The following is a 21,558-nucleotide window of genomic DNA, read 5'->3' on the forward strand; positions in this document are numbered from 1 at the left end:
ATACAATTCCCTTTACTAATGGTTCTGTATGGTAGTTCTAGGCCTCAGGGGTCAGAAAAAAGCTGAAAATAGCCATGTGGTAGGATTGGCACTGTGGATAAAGTAGATAGGAAATGAAGTGTCAATAAGTGTAATCCATAGGGGAAATGCACTTCAGTTGGAGTTTAATATATCTACTTAGAATCTGGCAGCTAGCCATATGACGATTGTTTACTTTTTTCAAGTCCGCATCTGTTCCATTTAGTAAATGGCACTCTGCTCTGTGGCAGTTAATGTTGGAATTAATAACAACTGTTAAGGGATTTCTTCTTATCTTATTCTGCTTCCATCATGGACTGTAAGCAACATTTGTCTAAGATTAACATACAAAAGGAACTCAGAATATTATAGGAGATAATTTTTATAGGTGGATTTGTTGTAGGAGTTAAATCAGACGTGATTTTACTTTGTTCCACTGTGGTTAAAATATCTTCACAACCGCATATATAATGAAGGCACTGTGTGTGTGTGTATGTTTCGTGAAAATAGAGAGAGATTATAGCTGCTCTCAGCTCCTCCAGAGCAATCCACATTACCCCCGCAGTTCTCTCAAGGAAACACTACTTTTCCCAACTCTACCTTTCCTCTTCTACCCCCAACTCCACGACCACCGATGTCCTGACAGTCTGTCTGTCCGACATCGAGTCCTGGATGAGAGACAACTTTCTTCAGCTCAACGTGCGCAAAACTAAGGCCCTCCTGATTGGCTCGAGTCAGCGCCTCCGCACCTCAGGCTCTGACAGCATCAGCATCCAAGGCTGCACTCTCCACCTCTCAAAGTCAGTCAGGAACCTCGGGGTTCTGTTCGACCCTGAGCTGTCCTTTCTTTCCCACATATGCGCCACAACTGGCACCGCCTTCCATCACCTCCGGAACATCGCCAGACTACGGCACTACCTCACCCCTCACGCTGCTGAAACACTGGTCCACGCCTTTATCACCTCAAGGCTGGACTACGGGAACTCTCTCCTCGTCGGCCTTCCTGGCACCTCCCTCCACAAGCTGCAGGTCATCCAGAACTCCCACCCTCGCTCGCCTCCACTGGCTCCCCATCCCCCAGAGGATCGAATTCGAGATCCTCATCCTCACCTACAAGGCCATTCACGGCCTTGCTCCCTCCTACCTCTCCGACCTACTATCCCCCTACTTACCTGGAGCTCCATCCCCCAGTGCCTTCGCCTTGCTTCCTCCCTTTCCTCCTTCAAGGCCGGTCTCAAGACCTTTCTCTTCAACCGTGCCTTCAGCTCCCCTCTCGACTCTCTTCCCCCTCCTTGCTCCCTCCCTTCCCCCCTCTCACCCTGACCATTTCCCCCCTGCTCGGGTCCTGACCCAACTGTCCAACACCTTGGGACGTCCTCCTGACGTGAAAGGCGCTCTATAAATGGAATCTTGTTTTTGTTGTTGTCTGAGGTAGGTTCCTCAGAAACTACACCTATTCCTCCCTCTCCAAGATCCTGGAACATATTGTTGGTTCTCCCTCTCCCACCATTTTCTATATGAGTCCCTTCATCTGGTTTCTCTCACACCCACAACACCACAATAGCCCTAATCAAAGTCACAAATGACACCCTCTCAAGCTTTCATGCTACACTGTAATGATCACTGAGAAGCTTGCAGGGAGTTCCTGCTATCCCTCTTTCCATTCCAGACACAGGGAAATTTCCATGTTTAGAAAACATGTACTCTCAGACTTACTTAGAAATCCATCTTCATGCTCAAAAGTATCTGTGTGTCAGACACGTAGCTAACCAAAATGAAATTTACATACTGCCCTTTGGTGACATCATCCGTCAGCATGGGGTCTGCAATACTACCTCTACTTCTCTGCCTTCATACTTGGCTCCAAGACCATTGTTGTCCTGATATACTGCCCAACAAACATGGAGCCCTGGGTGAATGCCAACTTTCTTCAACTGAATTTTGATAAAATTGAAACCACTCTGCAGGGCTCCCACAATTGCCTGCTCACCTCTGGCTCCAACTGTAGTATCCTCCCTCCTTAGCTGTGCTTAACGATGTGAAAAGTGCTAGATGTTATTACTTCAACTCTTAAGGCAGCCCAGAATCTTAATTTCCAGCGTTGAAAGTAAAGCTTCCCCAATTTAACAAAGTGGTTTGCCTTACCTTTCACTTCTAATTCCAATAGAGTGTGAACAAACCTGCCTAAGATGTCCCTGTTTCTAGCTAAAGCAGCACGATTTTACTGGAACTAATAATCCTCCATTATACACACTCCCTCAGGGCACTGCAGCGGTTTTCAAGTTGACTTGTGAAAAGTGTACTTTCCTGCTTTTTCCACTTTAGGTCCAGTGCTTGGCTTAATTGCCTGCATTCGATATACCCTGGACAGTTTTCATTCAATGCAAATGACTCAGCTTAAGATGTGCTTTATCCTTTCATAGCTTGTTCAAGGAACATTCCTTGCCATTGACTGAGGGCCTCCGACAGACTGCTGTACCACAAGGATAATTATTATTATAACAACAAGTTGCAGTGTACGATCTAGACCAGGGTGTGTGAGGTATTGCAAAATGTGTAGTAATGCAGCATGTGCACAGCCAGGGAGTAGTGATTGGGATGGAGCAGATAGTGGCTCCTGAGGGTTGGGTGTTTCGCTGAGGTATTAGTTATGAGGCACATTTAAGGAAATAGCTCCAGGAATAAAGATTGAACAGGAGGGGATGTGATTAACATGCAAGTTTAAGATATATTGACAAGGGATGAACAACAAGATAAACAGAAGTCAAGATTACAATGAAGCATTTGCGGTCTCAAGAATAAGGAACAAGTTAGGAATAAAAGAAAGAACAAGAGAGGATTGGGGCACTAGGGAGACAGAGTTGAGGTATGTGTTGGGAACTGCAGACTGATAGAGCTGTCAGTGCTTCCCAGGCAGTCACAATTTGTTGAGCTCAGTAGTTCTTAAAGTACAAGTTTGCTTGTTGTGCTAAAGTTATTTTATTTTTGTCTTGCTGTACCGTATCCTGTTTGTAGAATATTGCCCATTGAATGAAGCGGAATGGTTTATATGATAAATAAAGTGTTCTGGATAGTTCTTGAGATCGCTCTGTCTGGTCTGTACTCACCTCATAAGAAAAGAGGTGAAGGACTGTGACAGGTGTCAAACATATTTGATGGCTCATCCATTAGTTTCTAAAATTGCCGTGATATACTGCGCTGGAATTTTTCTTTAAATGAAACCTCCTCTTTTTAATGTAAGACTTATTTTCAAACCTGTGCATTTTGCATTGCATGAGTGACATTCCCATTCATTCAAAGACAACTTGAAAGAGTTAGTAAAAATAGTCAATCAGATGGCGCGTAGAATGCGTTTTTTCACATACACATGTCACGGCAAACAACTAGCGTTGAGCATTAAAGCTATATTTTATATTTTGTTAAATTTAAAATAAGTTGTTGAAACGTAGTTCAAGATGTCACGGAAGTGAAAAGTGCTGAAACATAGGAAATTCCAAGATTGTTGAACAGAAGATTATTTTTTCATTGAATGTTATGGCAAGGCATCCTGCCCGATTTCCAATGAAGCGGTTGCAGTTATGAAAGGTTACTATAGACATTTTTAGGTTAACGTAAATGGTCCTTTCAGTTAGACGAGTTTGACACCCCTCTTCTAGACAGCTAATAGCATCAGGGTGTCCCCTCCATCATCAAGTGTAGCTGCACTTCTTTATGTTCCTGCTTATCTCACCACAAACCTCTTGAATTTTTATTCACTATAAGGGTTTATTAGATCGCTATCTTCATTGCTCCAGTGTGAGATTATGCTTAAGATCCTTTCAACTGATGTTAGTTTCTAATTGTTGATTACTATTAGTCACTTGATGCAGTTTGTGAGGATAGAGCAGTTCAACTGGCTGCCAGACAACAGCATCCTGACTTGAGTTCCTCTTCGGGGACCTTCTGCTAAATGTTAGGAAGAAGTCCAACCAGAGCAGCTGAGAACAATAGGTCCATCAAGATGGTTAAGCATTTTTCAGAAGAAGGCATGGAGTTTAAATGAGACTATAAAATGAACATATATATGAGAATTGCCTGAAGGAGTTGGAGGTACCCTGTAAAATTTAATGAAAACAGCCTGGAGGAGTCAGAGAGAGCACTGCAGATGACTGTTTTACTGATATTGTCAGAAAGATTAATGACAAAGAAGAAAGGGAATAATCACCTATGATAATGTTGGACTGAAAGGTAATCGTGATCGCGTAATGTGTTGGAGTAAAATCACTTTTTTCCACAACAGTTTATTGCTTTGTATCCTCGCTTATGTATATCTTGACAGGTTTTGGCACTGTATGCTTCCACAAAACTTTTCATCGCGTGGTCCAACAAAGAAAGTTATATTTATCGCTACCTAGTTTCTTCTCTATTATCCTGACACTTTTACCGACAATACTGAAGAGTGGTCCCTAGGCCCTGGGGGCCCACTTCTCCACATCAGTTAATTTGTCACCCAGATTTCTGATGATTCTGCTCAACATTCAACAGATTCCTTCAGTCTTTGAGCTTTCAGTGTATTATAGCCCTCATTTCTGTCACAGTATAATAGCTGAATCAGTAATACTTCTCGAAACATGAGAACTCCAGCGCAGAACCATCTACCAGGACCCCCATAGAGTTGGCTTATGATAATCCTTGCATTCCGAGATTCCCTTTTTAAACGCAACACTTTGGAGCCAGTTTAGCCCCAAGGAGATCTCGCTTACCTCTTCCTTCAATGATGACAACCACAAGTTGGTCAGTTGGCATGCTGGTCATTGGGTTGTTTCAAAATTACGATTACAGCTTAAATATAAGCTGTTGACCATCTCGAATGGAATTCTTATTTCTTGATTTCTGAAGCTGCGTGCAAGAAGCATGGTGCTGTTTTGTACCAAACACTTCTTTTAATTTCTCAACTCTATAAAAACCAAGTCAGTTGCAAGGTTTGAATATTCTGTGCCTCTCACATCTGAGTAGATATAGAGTCAATTCACTTTACAGTATATTCTATGAAGCGCTTTGAGACGTCTCGAAGACGTGATAAGACACTATCTTCTAAAGCATCTCTCACATTCTTGGACAGAACACAAAACAAGGCTTGTTATCTGTTTTTAATGTTACCCTACGACATTTTTCTCTCTTACACAATTTTTAAAACAAAGATTGATGAACTAATTTATCAACAAGAAGTAATTAAGTACAATAATTTATAAATACATTACTACCGAAGGCATTTTAGATTCTGCTGTGTTTCCACAATCATAGAGAGAAATTTGTATGAGGCACTTGTCTTACAGAATATCAAACGTTGAATATATTGGAATAATGTGTGACTCCAGGATGAGGAACACTATTTAGAAACTAAAGAAATCATCCAATTATGAACATTTTACACATTCAGAAATTAAAAACTAATACAATTCTTTTCGCACCAATTGTGGTGATGCTGACATGAAACTGCTTCATTATTATACATTTAGGCACTTTAGATTTTAGAATGTCAGTTTTTTTTGTTTTAAATGTAAGTATGATGAATTCTTCATACATACTTTATGGCAGGTTAACAGAGGGATTGCTTTGCTGTCAATCATGGAGATGTCTGTGGACTGCTCAATTGAACCTGGTTATCCAAATTGAGGTTTGGTGTTGAACTGGGGGGAGGGGGTAATAAGCAAAAAAAAAGCTGTATATTGGATACTAATTACTATCAATAGTGATCTTTTTATTATGTTTCATAATGCAAAATCTTATTAGACTAGTATGCTGCTTAATGATGAATTATTTTATTTAGAACATTAATACCTCTGATTTACCTTTTACTTTGCACTGACCAGTTCTACAGGAGCAGACCAAGAAGGCAAGGAATCTGTGTCTGACTGCCCATCAACTGCAGTGTTTATCACAGATGATGAAGATTCTCCTTCATATGGAAGAGCGGGTGGAGTATCTAGCTGCTGAGGTCTTTTTAGGAAGCTGTGTCAGAGAGCAAGTCAGAAATGTTCGAGGTAAAGACTGTTCAGTCAGTTTACATTTATTTGTTTATTTTAATCAAATTCTTACTTAACTCCTACATTGCACAAGTCATAATAAATGTTATGGTCCCAACTGATATGACTTACTATACACCATTGTATATGGACCAGACTGTTGTGTGTGTGTGATCCCGACATGAGGGCTTGACTTGAACTCATGATCTATTCTCGACAAATACTCCAGTGTAGCAGCCACAAAGATTATATTGCAGAAGGTGACAATGCCTTGCCAGGTGTGATGGCCAGGGCAGAATTCATATGAGGTTTCAAGAGAACTAGCTAGATATTTAAAAATAAGTTATTTGCAGGGTTATGGGAAAAAGACATCTGCATTGCCCTGAATGAATTGGTCTTTCAAAGAGCCAGCACAGACATAATGTCCTGAATGTCCTTGGTTCTATCCTTTGAATGAGATATTAACCTGAGGTCCATTGGCTATTTTGATTGTTTAGGTGCAAGTTAAAGATCCGACAACAATATTTCTAAAACAAAAATCAGAAAATTCACTTTTTATCTTGACTAATATTCTTCTAGTCCAAAATGCACCAAAATAAGTGAAGAATTGAACAACTTCAAATTGCATTTATATAGCTCCCTTCACATGGGGTAGCATCCCAGTGCGCTTGACAGTGCTGGAACCTGACCCCGAGCAAGGTGACCATAAGCACGATCAAAAAGGAAGGCAGAATTTGAAAATGGGGAGGGAGGGGGCAGGGTTATTAACTTATTTTTAGATATCTAGCTAGTTCCCTCTTGAAAGCTCATATAAATTCTGCCCTGACCATCATACCTGACAAGGCATTGTCACCTTCTGCAATATAATCTTTGTGGCTGCAGCACTGGAGTATTTGTTGAGAATAGACAAGGTGGAGGGATTGAGGGAGAGAGTTCCAGAGTGTCGGGGCATGGTGCCTGAAGGCACGACCATCGATGGTGAAGTGGAGAGGACGAGGGACAAACTGGAGCCAGCCGAACGGAGGCAGCAGGTGGGGGGTGTAGGTAAGCAAATCAGATAAGTAGGGAGGTGTGAGGGCATGAAGTGATTTGAAAACGAGTGAGAGGATCTTCAAATAGATCCGTTCAGTAATTGGGAGCCAGTGGAGCCTGGCAAGGACTGAAACAGAGTTTTGTGCGAGTGAGAATGCGGGCGGCAGAGTTCTGAATTAGTTGTATTTTGTGTGTTGTGGAGCTGGGGAGACTAGCAAGAAGGGCATTGGAACAGTCCAGCCAGGAAATGATGAAGATGCATCTCAAGACCCTCCTCTTCGACCGTGCTTTCGATCATCCTGCTTCCCCCTCTGCGCTGTCCCCAGCTTTGGTCTGAAACTCTTGACTCTCCAGCACCTTTGGACGTCCTCCCGACATGAAAAGCTCTATACAAATGTTGTTGTTGTTGACGAAGGTGTGGATGAGAGTTCCGGCTGCTTTGGTTGTGATGTACAGAAGGAAGCGGGCAACGTGACGGAGGTGGAAAAAAGCGTTCCTGGTCAGGGAAGGGATGTGGGGTAGAAAGGAAAATTGAGGATTAAACCTGATGCCTAAATTGCGCACGGGTTCAGCGAGTTTGAGAGAGAGCCTGGGGAGGTTGAGGAGTTCAGATCCGCAGGAGAGAAGACCTTGATGGGAGCCAATGGTATGGCTTACGTCTTGCTGACATTCAGCTGCAGGAAATTTGTGCTCATCCATGCCTTGATATCTGCCAAGGAATGTCCGGATTGAAGGAAAACTTAAAGATATATTTGCTTATGGGCTCATTTTGCTGAATTTTGTGAAGTTGATGACATACAAAAAGACAACTTTTGCTAGAATGTAATGCTATGTTGTACGTTAGGTGTATTAAAGAAGACCTCCGAAGACATTGACATGTCTCCTGTAGAGATGAACAAAACCAACATACAAACTGAACAGCTATTGTTTGTCACTGAGGTAATCTGAATTTTCTGTTTGGGTATCTCTACTTGCAGCCAACATGCAGCTGTACTTTGTGTGCTGCATTACTTTATCACTATTTTATAACTTAAAACGTCCAATCTGACTGTCATGAAGACTATTAAAAAATAGTTTTCAATCTCGCTTCCAGCAGGCAATAATTTCAAATGCTGAAAAACTTGTGAAAGCTTGCTTGTGTCCTATAATATAACACAAATGGTACTTTTGCTTGATAGCATACTTATAGAATTGGCCAGCAGCATTGTTATGGCAGCAAATGAATCCCAAGCGTATTGTAAAGCAAATAATATGACTGTTTGATAATCCAATGCCAAAACATTTACTGTTGAATTTGAATTCAAGATCCTCATCCTCACCTACAAGTCCATTCACGGCCTTGCTCCCTCCTACCTCTCTGACCTGCTATCCCCCTACTTACCTGCCCGTACCCTCCGTTCCTCTGGCTCCGGTCTGCTCCACATCCCCCGCCCCAACCGCCCTACCATCGGTGGCCGGGCCTTCAGCCTCTCAGCCCCGAGGCTCTGGAAGTCTATCCCCAGTGCCTTCGCCGCCTCCTCCCTTTCCTCCTTCAAGGCCGGTCTCAAGACCTTTCTCTTTGACCATGCCTTCAGCTCCCCTCTCGACTCTCTACCCCCTCCTCGCTCCCTCCCTCCCTCCCCTCACCCTGACCATTTCCCCCCTGCTCGGGTCCTGACCCTACTGTACAGCGCCTTGGGACGGCCTCCCGACGTGAAAGGCGCTCTATATATGGAATCTTGTTGTTGTTGTTGTCTTTCTCTTGTGTGTAATAAAGTTCAAAGTTATGTAGGTCACTGCTGGCCTTTGTGGGAGCTCTTGGGTTAATGCTGCGTCTCAGCAATTTTCACTGGTGGTATAATATTGGATGGGAAATATTTATAGTTCTGTGAATACTTTTTATGTGCTGCCATTGATGATGTCCACACTTGTGAACAATGTGTTTATACAATCAGTAGGACGTTATTTTCAATGTATCCTGCTTGTCTTTTTCCATTGCTGTTCCACAAAAACTACTTTTAAAAAATCTTTGTAGCAGACACTTACGCATGTATTGCAGAATATAGCTAATTATTTCCAAGCACTGTGCCATATTGCATTTTGGAATTGCATGTCATTATTGTGGATTTACCATTGTGTGCCACTGGGCTGTGCTGATGAAGATAATAAAAATAATAATAATCCTTGCATTTGATATAGCACTTTTCATGTCTTCTGGACGTCTCAAAGGGCTTCACAGAATATATTATAAAGTGAATTGTCTGTACATTTGTGGTCGAAACACGGCAGCCAATTGTGCACAGCAGTGTACCACAAACATTCGTGAATTGAAGTGACCAATTTATTGGGATTATTATCAGGTGTGGAGTAAGGAAACTTGCTCAAGGTTTCGCCCTGCCCGGAATCGAACACCCAGGTCTCTTGCTTGCGAGACGCATCTTCTAACCACTGAACTACAGGACTCCTAAGATTATATTGCAGAAGGTGATAATGTCTTGGTGATGGTCAGGGTAGAGTCCACATTAGCCTTCAAGAGAACTTGCTAGATATCTAAAAAGGAAAGCTGTTCAGAGCTTGTACAAACTCCTGTGTCCTTTGTTACATTTCTAACTTTATTGCCTGCTTATATTGCAGTCAGTATCTCTTGAGTCTGATTGGAGAGATGCTTTTAAGGACTTGGCACCCTCTGCAGCCCACTGTTTAAAGTTGGTAATTGAAGATGCATGTGCAAAGAGCCTGCAGCAAGAAATGAAGCAGTCCATGTCAGGTATATATTTGGTGACAAGCATTCAACCAGCAGACGTGAATTGGGTTCATTGCATGGAAGAGGAGCAATCAAAAAAAGTTGCAAAGGTAAATAAAACATTGACATGGACTCAGGAAAAGAAGTGGTGCACCTAAAGAAGTATTATGTTTATTTTTCTGTTTTCCCCCCTTCTCTACTTTTTATCACAACCTCTCTTCTCTGTTTATTTTTAACCTCCCTTTCATCTGATTTCCCCTCCTGCCCTGGCTTTATAGCTAACTTGGCTTAGAGACGAGTGGATACCACTGTCGTGTTTTTTATTTATTTTGTTTTCCAAGGAACATCAGTCAATGATGGGATAGTATGCATGAATATACAAGCTGGGGATTTGATGGGCTCATCCCAAGCTTTTGATATTATGATCTTTTTTCCAATAAGTATTCTTAAATGTCACCATTTGGTAATCTCAAACATATTCTTGTTATAAAACTGCACACAGCAGCAGAACAATATTTTATGGAAATAGGTTAAATGTAGTCTCCATGAATCACATATTTTTCAAAATAGCTAGTACATTATTTCTATCAGAATCATTTATATTGGAATGAGCCGGACTATCTTTTGACAGACTTCTATATATTATTGAACTATGTCAATTCTTTGAAATGACAATGTGGCCACAAACTACATAAGCTATATAGTGTTTTCAGACCTTGAATAACTTGATGCCACATTTATTCTTTTCCAGTTTTGTTCTGATATCATGGAAGAACTCGACACATTACTTCCACTAGCCCTGGCAAGCAGCGAGAACTTTCTTCAGGAAATTAGAGCAAACTTTGTAGATGGATGTTCTAAAGTAGCTGCAGCTATCCTGTCCAGGCTAGAGGAGAGAAGTAAAGAGGTGCCCTCCAAGGCACCAGTGCAAAACTTGTACATTATCCTCTCCTCAGCAATGTTCATCCATAGGCAGTTAAATCATTATGAGAATTTGCTGAAAGAGTCGAGCAAGAAGTAAGTATTTGCAAATTATAACTTCACTCCACCATTTAACTTGCAAATAACTCAAACCACAGAATAAATATTATGCTTATCAACTCCAACAAGATTACATTTGTATAGCGCCTTTCATGTTGGGAGGACGTCCCAAAGCGCTTATGTGGTTTTCTGACCTTCAGGTTTGCTTATAAAATAAAAGGCAAATTTTAAGTTTCTGTGTACAATAATTAATATTATGCTGTTGAATAGCAATACCTGTATAAATGCTATTTGACACTGATATTCTGAAAGGGGATTGTGTATTTTTCAAAAAACAGATGTATGTTTCAAAGACTTCAAATCAAAGAACATATTATAAAAAGTGTTTGAGTGCTAACTTCAGCTCAGGCTCAGGATATAGAGGAAATGAATGATTGATACTAAATAATCAGAACCATTTGTAGTGCTGAAGATTATTGGCTTTTAATGCTAAGGCTTTAAATCTCTGTCTCTTTGATCATTTTCTCTGAGTAGGCCATTGTTCCTCCTGCCAATTCAACGATATCAGGAATTCATCACAGTTGTCCAGTTTCAAGTTACAGATTACTGCGTAAGAATTTGCGCTACAAGCATTCTCCAGGATGCAGAAAGCCACCATTGGGGTGACTCAAAACCTTTTTATGAGGTAGGAATCAGTTCAGTTGGTTTCCCTTGTATTTTTTGGGGGAATTTGTTACAGTTGTATTGTGTTGCTATCTCGAGTCACGGGTAATAATAAATAATAATCCTTGCATTTGATATAGTGCCTTATCACGTCATCGAGCCATCTCAAAGCACTTCACAGAATATATTGTAAATTAGAGTAACTGTATTTTGTGGACAAAATGCACAATATTAATTAAAAATTTATTAAAAAGTAAGACAAAAAGTAAAAGTAAGTAATATTACTTGTGCATAGGGGCTTCCACTTATTTCAACATATTTAATGCCGAATACTAGATGGTAAACAAATAGTTTCTAAAGAAAATCTAAAGTGGTAATTAATATGGATTGTTACAGAGAAGGTTGTTAACAGGCTCACTGTTTATCTTACCAGTGAAAAACCATTACTGCAGCTATAATACTTCTTTTGACGAAAGAACATCATCCTGTAACTGCGGCTTTCTTTGTCCAGAGAGGAACCTTATGCTTTTAATCAATTTTGGGATGTGACTAGCCTCTAACTGATGTATTACCCTAAACTAATTGGAAAACTAATTGAATCAATCATTAGAAACAGAATCAGAAACAGACAAGATCTACCCTTCTTTTATTAGCCCATTTCCATACAGTTAATAAAGATTAATAATGGGCTAAAAAAAGAAGGGTAGATCTTGTCTGACCATTCCTATAGATGTTTTTAAGAGGTGACATTCCATTTTGGCAGTGGGAAGCCATTTGGCATTATGTACCTAGACTTCCAAAATACTTCATAAAGTACTACACAAGAAATTTCTTCACAACTGATGTCAAGGGTAAACTGTATACATGGATTGGTAACTGCTTAATGAGAAGTAACCAGGAAGCAGTCTCAAGCTTTAAATTTAGACCAGCGAGAGACTTCTAGGCACTAAAAAATTGTATTTCATAACAATTCTCTGGTCTCACGTCTTGTAGACGTCTCAAAGCGCTTCACAGAATATACTGTACAGCGAATTGACTTTGTGGGTGAAATGCAGCAGCCAATTGCAGTGTCCCACAAACGGTCGTGGATTGAGTGACCAATTTATTATTGTTTTATTTTCTTGAGGGATTATTACCAGGTGTGTGGAGTAAGGAAACTTGTCCAAGGTTCCACCCTGCCGGGCAAAGAATCCAGGTCTCTCTTGCGAGGCGAGTGCTTTAACCAATGAGCTTCAGTCACCCTCGCCTGACTCCACTGGCTCCCCATCCCTCAGAGGATCGAATTCAAGATCCTCATCCTCACTTTCAAGGCCATCCATTGCCTTGCCCCCTCCTACCTCTCTGACCTGCTGACTCCCTACCAACCTGCCCGCTCCCTCCGTTCAGCGGGCTCCGGCCTGCTCCATGTCTCCCGCTCAACCCTCCCTATCATCGGTGGCTGGGCGTTTAGCTCTCCGGCGCCCCACTCTGGAACTCCATCCCACAGTCCCTCACTTCGCTTCCTCCCTTGCCTCCTGCAAGGCCAGTCTCAAGACCCTCCTCCTCTTCAATCGTGCCTTCAGTTCGCCTTTCCACCTCTTTGCCTTCCTTCACCCCTACCTCACCCCTGCCCCATGCTCGGGTCCTGACCCGACTGTCCAGTGCCTTGGGACGTCCTCCCAACGTGAAAGGTGCTCTATAAATATAAATTTGTTATTGTTGAACTACAAGACTCCAAAACAACATATAAACAACATGGCTGATACTTCATGTTAAAGGCATGAAGTATGAAGAACAACTGGATAAACTGGGCTTCACACTTGAAAAGAGATATCTCAGAGGGGACCTAATAGGTATATAAATTGTTTAATGAACAAATAATATAATAATTTCAGATATGCCAAGGCAGTAGGACAAGCTAGACACAGGTTCAAGGCTGTGAAGGACACTTTTAGGGAAAAAAAAGGAACCATTTCTTTACATGGATATGCATCAAAAATTGAAATGGGTTACCAGAAAGGGTGGACAAGCCAGAATACTGGGCTCTTTTCAAAAAGCTCCTTGCAAATGTAATGGAGTTTATTTTCTGAAAGGATGAGATTAAATGGGCCCAAGGGCCTTCTTCCTCCAAACCTCTTTTGTGACATTATCTCCACTTTACTATCAGCGACATTAGTCATCAGAGGTAAAATGTGTGTTGGGACCAGTAGTACCACTGATCCAATCCCCTCCCCATCTCCAAGTACTGCTGTTAACTACAGACAAAAATATTCGCCTTTTAGCCTGAACTTCGATAATCATTTCAGTTCTAAAATAAGGTTACGCACAATTGTCCTTTGTGGCCTATTATTCAAAAAATACAGTATATCAGGTGCCTCTAGGTTGTTTTATTACTACTTTCAAATGCATTTTGTGTAGCTTTTGTAGGCTTTATTAGTGTGATATTTAATGTGATTTCCATGCAGGCATTCCTAATAGAGATTTAGATCAGAACAAACATGTATCAATATAGTTATAATTTACTGGAATATTGTTTAAGCCTCAAGCCCAAGGCAATTGAGAGTATTTGAATCACTAGGACGTATTTGTTACACTCAAAATAAAGTTCAATTTACTTTAGAGCTGACTGCAAAGATGTAATATTAAAGATTAAACAAACAGTGTTTCCAGTTTGAATTTTTAAGCACTCAATTCATTTAGTTCAGCTGTAGCTGTAATTTTTATGTACAATATAGGATTTGGCACAAGGCCCACAGTAATCACTTGAGACTCAATCTTCTAGCTTCTTCCCACTTAAGAACATAAGAAATGCTAGACAAAAAAAGACCAAGGTCCATCCAGTTCGCCTTCTACCTTCCTGGCGGTCGAATGCACATAAGTCCCAAACTACCTATGAACTATATCCCATAAAGTTATTTTCTAAAAGTATTGAATTGCAAGCTACGAGATTTTACTTGTGCAAAATCCAGCAATATCCGAAGATATACTCTGAGGTCCCCAAGGCTTGGCTCTCATGAACGTGTGCCTAATACTTATCAGAATTAAATAAGCAAGCTGCATCCTTCTTGGGAGAAAGTGTGCACTCCATTCCAGACAGAGGGAAATTTCTGTGCATAGGCAGCATGCATATGTAGAAATCTCAGTCTGGTTGGGATACTTAAGTATAGTAACAAGTTTCCGCGGGCGTCAGACACCAGCCTAACCAAAACAAATACTCAAAACTGCTTCTAAGACCTGGTCACCCCTCTTTTGCTCTTATGACAGAACTGTTCACATTTCTCAAGCAAGTGTGGGCTGAACAAAGAACTGTACAGCTTGAGCATATCTTCTGGGGATCTGAATTTATTTGGCAATAGAACGTTTGTCTTATTTCTTGCTGTTTCACATTGTTTGGACGTGGCGAGCAATGTGAGTTAACTAACGCACTGAGGTCTCTTTCAATGTCCCTGCCCACTTTGCTTTTATGAATGATCCCAAATTTTTTTTTAGAATGATTTACTCTCATTATATTTTATACAAATGGTGTTGGGGAAAATGCTGGTATAATTAAGTTCATCAGAGAAATTATGAGTTGATTTATTTGACAACATAAATGTAAACTGTCATTAAATATTATTGATAAGTTGTGTTTTTTTAATATGCTATGCTAATTGATGGTTTTGATTTTTAAAAAATTGATCTGGTCATTCAGTCTAAATAAATTAAAATCAAAGCAAAAAAATTAAAACTAAATTAAAATTAGTTTTATTAATCTATCTCTAAGTTTGTCTGTCACATTGGAAACAAAATTATGTTGATAAAAAGTAAAGCTAGATCAATAGTCTTGGAGATTAATAAAATTGAGTAAGGTTTTGCAAGTTATAGGACATCTTAGACTTGCTTTTTTTTACTTTTGGAATTGGAATATTAAAGTAGTTTAACTTCTAAGCCATTTTCTCATCTGAGAAACTGCTTGATGCTGTCATAAAAAGACACTTGTGTAAGTAATCTGATAATCAACTGGGCCAAAGAGCATCATTTGTTCCTAATCTTTTCTACATTTCGAAGAAGGAACTTTAATTTATCCCACAGGATATTAACTGAAGTAACAGATTTTCTAAAGTGTTTGGTGCCAAAGGATTAATTATTTCAAGAAGTGTATTCTTTTATTTTATGATTGCAGATTTTAATTGACTTCTCTGAAAGAAGTCCAGTAGGTATTTGACAATATTTTCATGGGAAATCAAATTAACCATGTATATATTCAAAATGTGCTAAATGTAGCACAAAATTCAACGTAACCCAAAATAACGCATTTTAAGGTACACATCCGTGACAGTTTTTCAGTAGTTTTCTTCAATTTGATCAATTCTCAAAGCTTATATGATTATTATATTGTTATGATTATTATATTATTATATGGTTATATTGTTATTATTATATTATTATATTAGTTATATGATAATCATATTGAACTCGATCTCTGCAATTGTAAATCTTACAAAAATACAAAAAATCAAATGTTTTTGCAGGTTACATATACTTTGGATAGGATATAATACAGAAAATAAATTTTAACCAGCCATAGTTTACTTTCAAACTTTGAAATTTGATTGGAAAGTTTCATGCCAGTTCTCTATTACAATCTTTTATGTATGTGATGATTTCATCAAATTAATGTTGAACAACCAATGCCTGCACCATAAATTCACCTGTTAGTTGCGAAACATAATGCTTTTCTTGGTGTTTTTACAATTTACTTTTTGATTCATAATAATTTATACATTCGACTAGTAAATCCTGTACTAGGAAGCTCATAATTTACACATTTAAACAAAAATGCATCATCAGCTTGCTTTCATTGATTTCCCAAATTCATTTCTGGTATTTATAAATGAAGAAGATAAACCTTTTGTGAATGTTGCTATGCATTACATCTTATCAATGTTATCGGATGCTGTATCAGCTACAATGTATTATCAGTTTAGATTGAATTAACTACTTTTTGGAGAAGCTATTATCTTACTGTCTGCTATTTATTCAATTGTTAATTTAACAGGGGGAGAGGTGCTCTTTTTCCATCCAAATGTGGCATTATTACTGCAGTGCTCTCCGATATGATCTGTATAACGTGTTGCCCTCCACATTAGCACAGGAGCTCCTAGCTGAAGTGTTGAGTGAATGCTTAGCTATTCTGGCATGCAGATATTCTCAGTCTTGTCCTACGTATAACAGAACTTCACAGATAAGGTAAGCTATAATCAAATATCATAAGCAAAGAATTTGCATAAAGTAAATTTAAGATGTATTTGGTCAGCTTCCACATTCTATTGGGTTTTTAATTTCAAAATAATTTTCACTTCAAAGTACTAGATTTCCTCTCGCAAGAAACCACCAGTTTCTTGATACACTTTTTGTTTCTTGCAAAGTAATTTCTATCAGCCCCATTATAGCAGCATCAGTATGTGTTTGAAAACTATTAGTTTGATGCACAGTAGCATTTTTATTCATTTGCCAAAAAATATCTTGAAATCTTATAAAATATGTGTTTTAAAGCAACTTTTAAAGTATATCCTATTATTAAACTATTTTACAACTATATAAAATTCTGAATACTATTAGAATTAAATAAATGTAAATTGTCAGTTTGTTTATTTGCAATATTTTCTGAATGCAATTTATACAATCCTTCTGTTCACCTTCCATACCGTTCCAAGGTTTAGGGTCAAAACATCTAATTTCAGATGAAGCAGTCATTCCTTTTTTTAACTGCATCTGGCATTTCAAGGTCTTTGTTATGTACATCCAGTAAAAAGTGACTGGTAGTCATTTTGAATGCATAAAATATAAGTTAGTTGATATTGTTTAACAAATAAAGCAAAATTTGAGACGTTTCTTTAAAATTACTAATTCTCTAAATGTACTAATATTCTCCATATATTTGCTCAATGTACAAATAACATAGCAGAAGGATGTTGAAGCAGTTTAATATGTTATTTAATATGTATACTTTGTTCAACAGAATAGATATTACTGCGATACTTCTGTGTACCGAGAATCTGTTATGGTCAGTTTGCCATTCAGACAAAGCACTGCTTCAGCCTGAAGAGGGCATCTCTCGGTGGATCTTCACAATTCACAGCTATTGCAACACCCTTCTTTCAATTCTTGCTATTTTAACATCGCCACTTGAGAAACTTTACGAGTAAGTGAATTAAAACGCATTCATGAGTAATTCCATTTCTTGAAATCCAACTGATAATTTCTGATTAAATTTTGTCATAATTTTCAGCTTTAAAATGAACGATGTGGTCACTTTGATTGTGTATTGTAACATGGCGTCGTAGGATAGTGGATACAAATGTGATACATGGATACAGTGAATTTTTAATCTCATTTCGGAAGCAACAACAAGAACAACAAATTACATTTGTATAGCCCCTTTCACGTTGGGAGGACGTCCCAAGGCGCTGGATAGTCAGGGATTTGGACCTGAGCTAGGGGTTGGAATCAGGAGTGGTGGAGGACAGGGAGGGTCGGGTTCCGAGGGTGGTCGAAGGCTCGGTTGAAGAGAAGGGTCTTGAGACCTGCCTTGAAGGAGGCAAGGGAGGCAGCAAGGCAAAGGGCCTGGGATTGAGTTCCAAAATGTGGGGGCAGAGAGGCTGAAGGCCTGACCGCCGATGGTGGGGGCGAGCCTGGCAGGGGAAGTGGAGCAGGCCAATCAAAGATTGAAATCCTGTAGCTTAGTGGTTAGAGCACTCACCTCTCAAGCGACAAGATGTGAATTTGATTCCTGGGCAGGGCAAAACATTGGGCAAGTTTCTTTACTCCATACCTATGTTCCCTCTAATTTTTTTTCGGCCATGTGTAGAATGAACTTGGGTTTGTGCACCGATATAAAGGGAGGAGGTGAGGAATAGAAATGACAAAAGAAAAACAGCAAGCAGTATTCACGTCATGCAAGTGGATTTGGCCATTGGTCCAGGTGGGAGATTTTGAAATGGAGTCTCAACGCCTGGAATCTTCTTGCCTCTTAACACCGAACCACACCGGTCACTGCCTCGCCTGATCACCCGTGGTCTCAGCCCCTCGATGGTCGTTGCCTGTTGGCTCACCAGGAGGCCTACTCTCTGGCCACTCTAACCTCCTTCGTGTCTTCAGGCTCAGGGCAAGATTGATCTCGTCCGCCGGCTTTGAATCGGCTCCTGTAAGCGCTCTCTCCGATTTGCTCCTCTTCATCAACGCCTCCTGTTTCCCATAGCAGTCGACTGCTCGCGTCTGCCAGAATGATTAAGTGCGCGGCACACACAGACTGCTGTGTGGCTGTGCACGCACGCAGCTTAGAGGGAACAGTGCTCCACACGCCTCTGTTCACCTAGCGGTAAATGGGAACCTGATTGTTAGGCGATTGGCAGATCGCTTTTCACAATTTTATTAAAAAATTTCAGGAATTTCTCGAAATCCCTGGTTTCACAACTTTAAACGTATAAAGTAAAATCCTAGGGCATGAGTTTTGATGTGGGGGATATCACTGATCATTATCCACCAATCAAAGAATGTTCCTCATATTCTGTGTCTGTGCCTCACACCTCCCATCCAATTATCTCTTTATGTCACCAGGTTGCTACAGTTCCATGTGCCTTAATCTTAGCTAGTAATCTGTTGCAGGAGTCCTATGAAATAGCATGTTAATTGTTTCTATCAGATTCCCTTACCGAGCTGACGAGCGCTATGGGAACCAATGTTGGCATTTACTAAAGGTATTGGTGTCATTGATATACTACAAAATTGTTTTGATGATCAGAGCTTTTAATTGTGATTTTAACAGGCTGTATCAAAATGGTTTCCCTGAATGTATCTCGTCATTACCATCAGAATCAGACAACAGATGCTTGCTACAATGGTTACGTATAATGCAGTCCTATCTTTTCTCTAACGCATCACTAAGGTAAATATATACTTTCCAGATGCTACGTGAAAGGACAATGAGATTAAATTGTCTTGGTCTATGCTTCATTAAGCTTTTCAGTTAACATTATTATTTTATTCTGAAATTATATAAAGGATAATGAAAACCTGGTAATGAATTGTAATACAACAACAACAACAAGATTCCATTTATAGAACGCCTTTCACGTCAGGAGGACGTCCCAAGGCGCTGTACAGTAGGGTCAGGACCCGAGCAGGGGGAAATGGTCAGGGTGAGGGGAGGGAAGGGAGGGAGCGAGGAGGGGGTAGAGAGTCGAGAGGGGAGCTGAAGGCACGGACAAAGAGAAAGGTCTTGAGACCGGCCTTGAAGGAGGAAAGGGAGGAGGCGGCGAAGGCACTGGGGGATAGTGTTCCAGAGCCTAGGGGCTGAGAGGCTGAATGCCCGGCCACCGATGGTAGGGCGGTTGGGGCGGGGGATGTGGAGCAGACCGGAGCCAGAGGAACGGAGGGTACGGGCAGGTAGGTAGGGGGATAGTAGGTCAGAGAGGTAGGAGGGAGTAGGGCCGTGAAATACATTGAAATTCAGAAGGAAGTAAGCTGCAAAATGCAACCACATAGTCTATCTAACAAGAGCAGTTTGTCATTGTCTTCTAAATCTGCCCATGAATAACATTTTAGAATGTATATTCTTACAATTTTTGTGAAAGGCTTTGTTTCGCTACATGCAGTGTGACATTCACTTTGGAATATTGTATCATTTTGCAGACAATTAGATTTTTATATATTCAGTATAAATTAACATTTATGTTGCATCTTTCACATTGGGAGGACTTCTCAAGGCACTTGACAGTCCTGGCCTGGCACTCAAGCTGAGGTGAAACCGAAGGGTAGGGGAGGGGAAAGATGGCCGAAAGCACAGTCGAATAGGAAGGTCTTCAGATGAACCTTGAAAGAGGTCAAAGATGGTGTGAGTCAGAGGGACTCCAGGATGGAGTTACAGAAAGCGGGGGCAAATAGGCTGAAAGCCATTCTGTCTATAGTGGGCCAGTAAGAGGGGACACGAAGCAGGCCAGTGCCTGCTAAGTGAAGGCAGCAGCTTGGTTGATATGGTTTGAGGAGGTCACAGAGGTAGGGTGGGGCAAGGCAGTTGAGGGATTCGCAAGTGAGGAAGAAGATCTTGAAATCGATCAGCTGGAGTATGGAGAGCAAATGGAGCTGGGAAAGGATGGGGGTGATAGGTTTGTAAAGCCTAGGACAGCAAAGGACACAGACTGCAGGGTTCCATATTCTGCATCTTATGTAGGGAAAAATTGGGTCGTCCAGCAGAGAATTGGCATAGTCGAGCGTTGAAATGCATGGATTAGAGTCTCAGTGACCTGAGGGGAGAGGCAGTGGGGGAGGTGGAGTTCTGTATCTTAGTTGCTAGAGCACTCACCTTACAAGCAAGAGGTCGTGGTTTCGATTCTCGCGGGGCAGGGCGAAATGTTGGGCAAGATTCCTTAATCCATACACCTCTGTTTACCTAGGAGTAAGTAAGAACCGGTTATTAGTCGATTGACGGATCACTTTTCCGGGGGTGATAATCTCTTTAATAAAATGCGGTCACTCAGTCCATGAAAGTGTGTGGGATATTGCTGTGCACAATTGGCTGCCGCTGTTCGCAAAATATACAGTCAATTCACTTACAGTATATATCGAAGACGTGATAAGACGCTATATCAAATGCAAGGATGATTATTATGTTACAGAGGTGAGGGAAAGCTGAGTAGGTCAGAGCACAGATGCGAGGTTTGAAGGACAGTTGGGAGTCGAACAAGATAACAAGATCCGGCTCCTTGGTTTGGTTCTAAGTTATTTGTAAAGTTCAGTTATGAATACTTTTTCTACATGTCAGAAAATACTTGTTCTTTCTGTCTCTTCATCATCATGACCCATGGGTGGCACATTTCTGTGACTGAAAGTTGACTCTGAAAAGAGACCATCTTTTAAACTAACAGCCTTGTATTGTATGAACAGATTTGTTTTTCTCAAAGATCTCTTGAACATAATTTTTAAAAGTCTAACGAAATACATCCATGTATGTTTTTTTTAACTGAAATTTGAACTGGTATTTTGAAAGGTCACTGTAAAAGTCAAGTCACATATTGACACCAAAACTATATACCAATGATTCCCCCAATGGCCCATTTCAAGAGTTGTAGTTGAAATAATGAAAAGTCTTTTGATTGATTTTTAATGGAAAATGCTCGT

The 21,558-nt window shown here is 40.3% G+C and overlaps 1 protein-coding gene across 3 annotated transcripts in view; it reads left to right on the forward strand.

Annotated features, from left to right (window-relative positions):
- The window catches only part of kiaa0825 (KIAA0825 ortholog), a 194,844-nt gene that overhangs the window by 30,980 nt on the left and 142,306 nt on the right, over positions 1 to 21,558 (forward strand). For all 3 annotated transcript variants that reach the window (XM_007893070.2, XM_007893069.2, XM_042334331.1), the window contains exons 5-12: positions 5,871 to 6,041; positions 7,900 to 7,994; positions 9,669 to 9,887; positions 10,529 to 10,794; positions 11,293 to 11,443; positions 16,439 to 16,629; positions 17,402 to 17,584; positions 19,208 to 19,327. In XM_007893070.2, coding sequence (XP_007891261.1) covers positions 5,871 to 6,041; positions 7,900 to 7,994; positions 9,669 to 9,887; positions 10,529 to 10,794; positions 11,293 to 11,443; positions 16,439 to 16,629; positions 17,402 to 17,584; positions 19,208 to 19,327 — 1,396 coding nt within the window. The remainder of the gene's footprint in view (positions 1 to 5,870; positions 6,042 to 7,899; positions 7,995 to 9,668; positions 9,888 to 10,528; positions 10,795 to 11,292; positions 11,444 to 16,438; positions 16,630 to 17,401; positions 17,585 to 19,207; positions 19,328 to 21,558) is intronic.

This window comes from Callorhinchus milii, unplaced genomic scaffold (assembly GCF_018977255.1).
Source record: "Callorhinchus milii isolate IMCB2004 unplaced genomic scaffold, IMCB_Cmil_1.0 Scaffold1, whole genome shotgun sequence".
In the NCBI taxonomy this organism is placed as follows: domain Eukaryota; kingdom Metazoa; phylum Chordata; class Chondrichthyes; order Chimaeriformes; family Callorhinchidae; genus Callorhinchus; species Callorhinchus milii.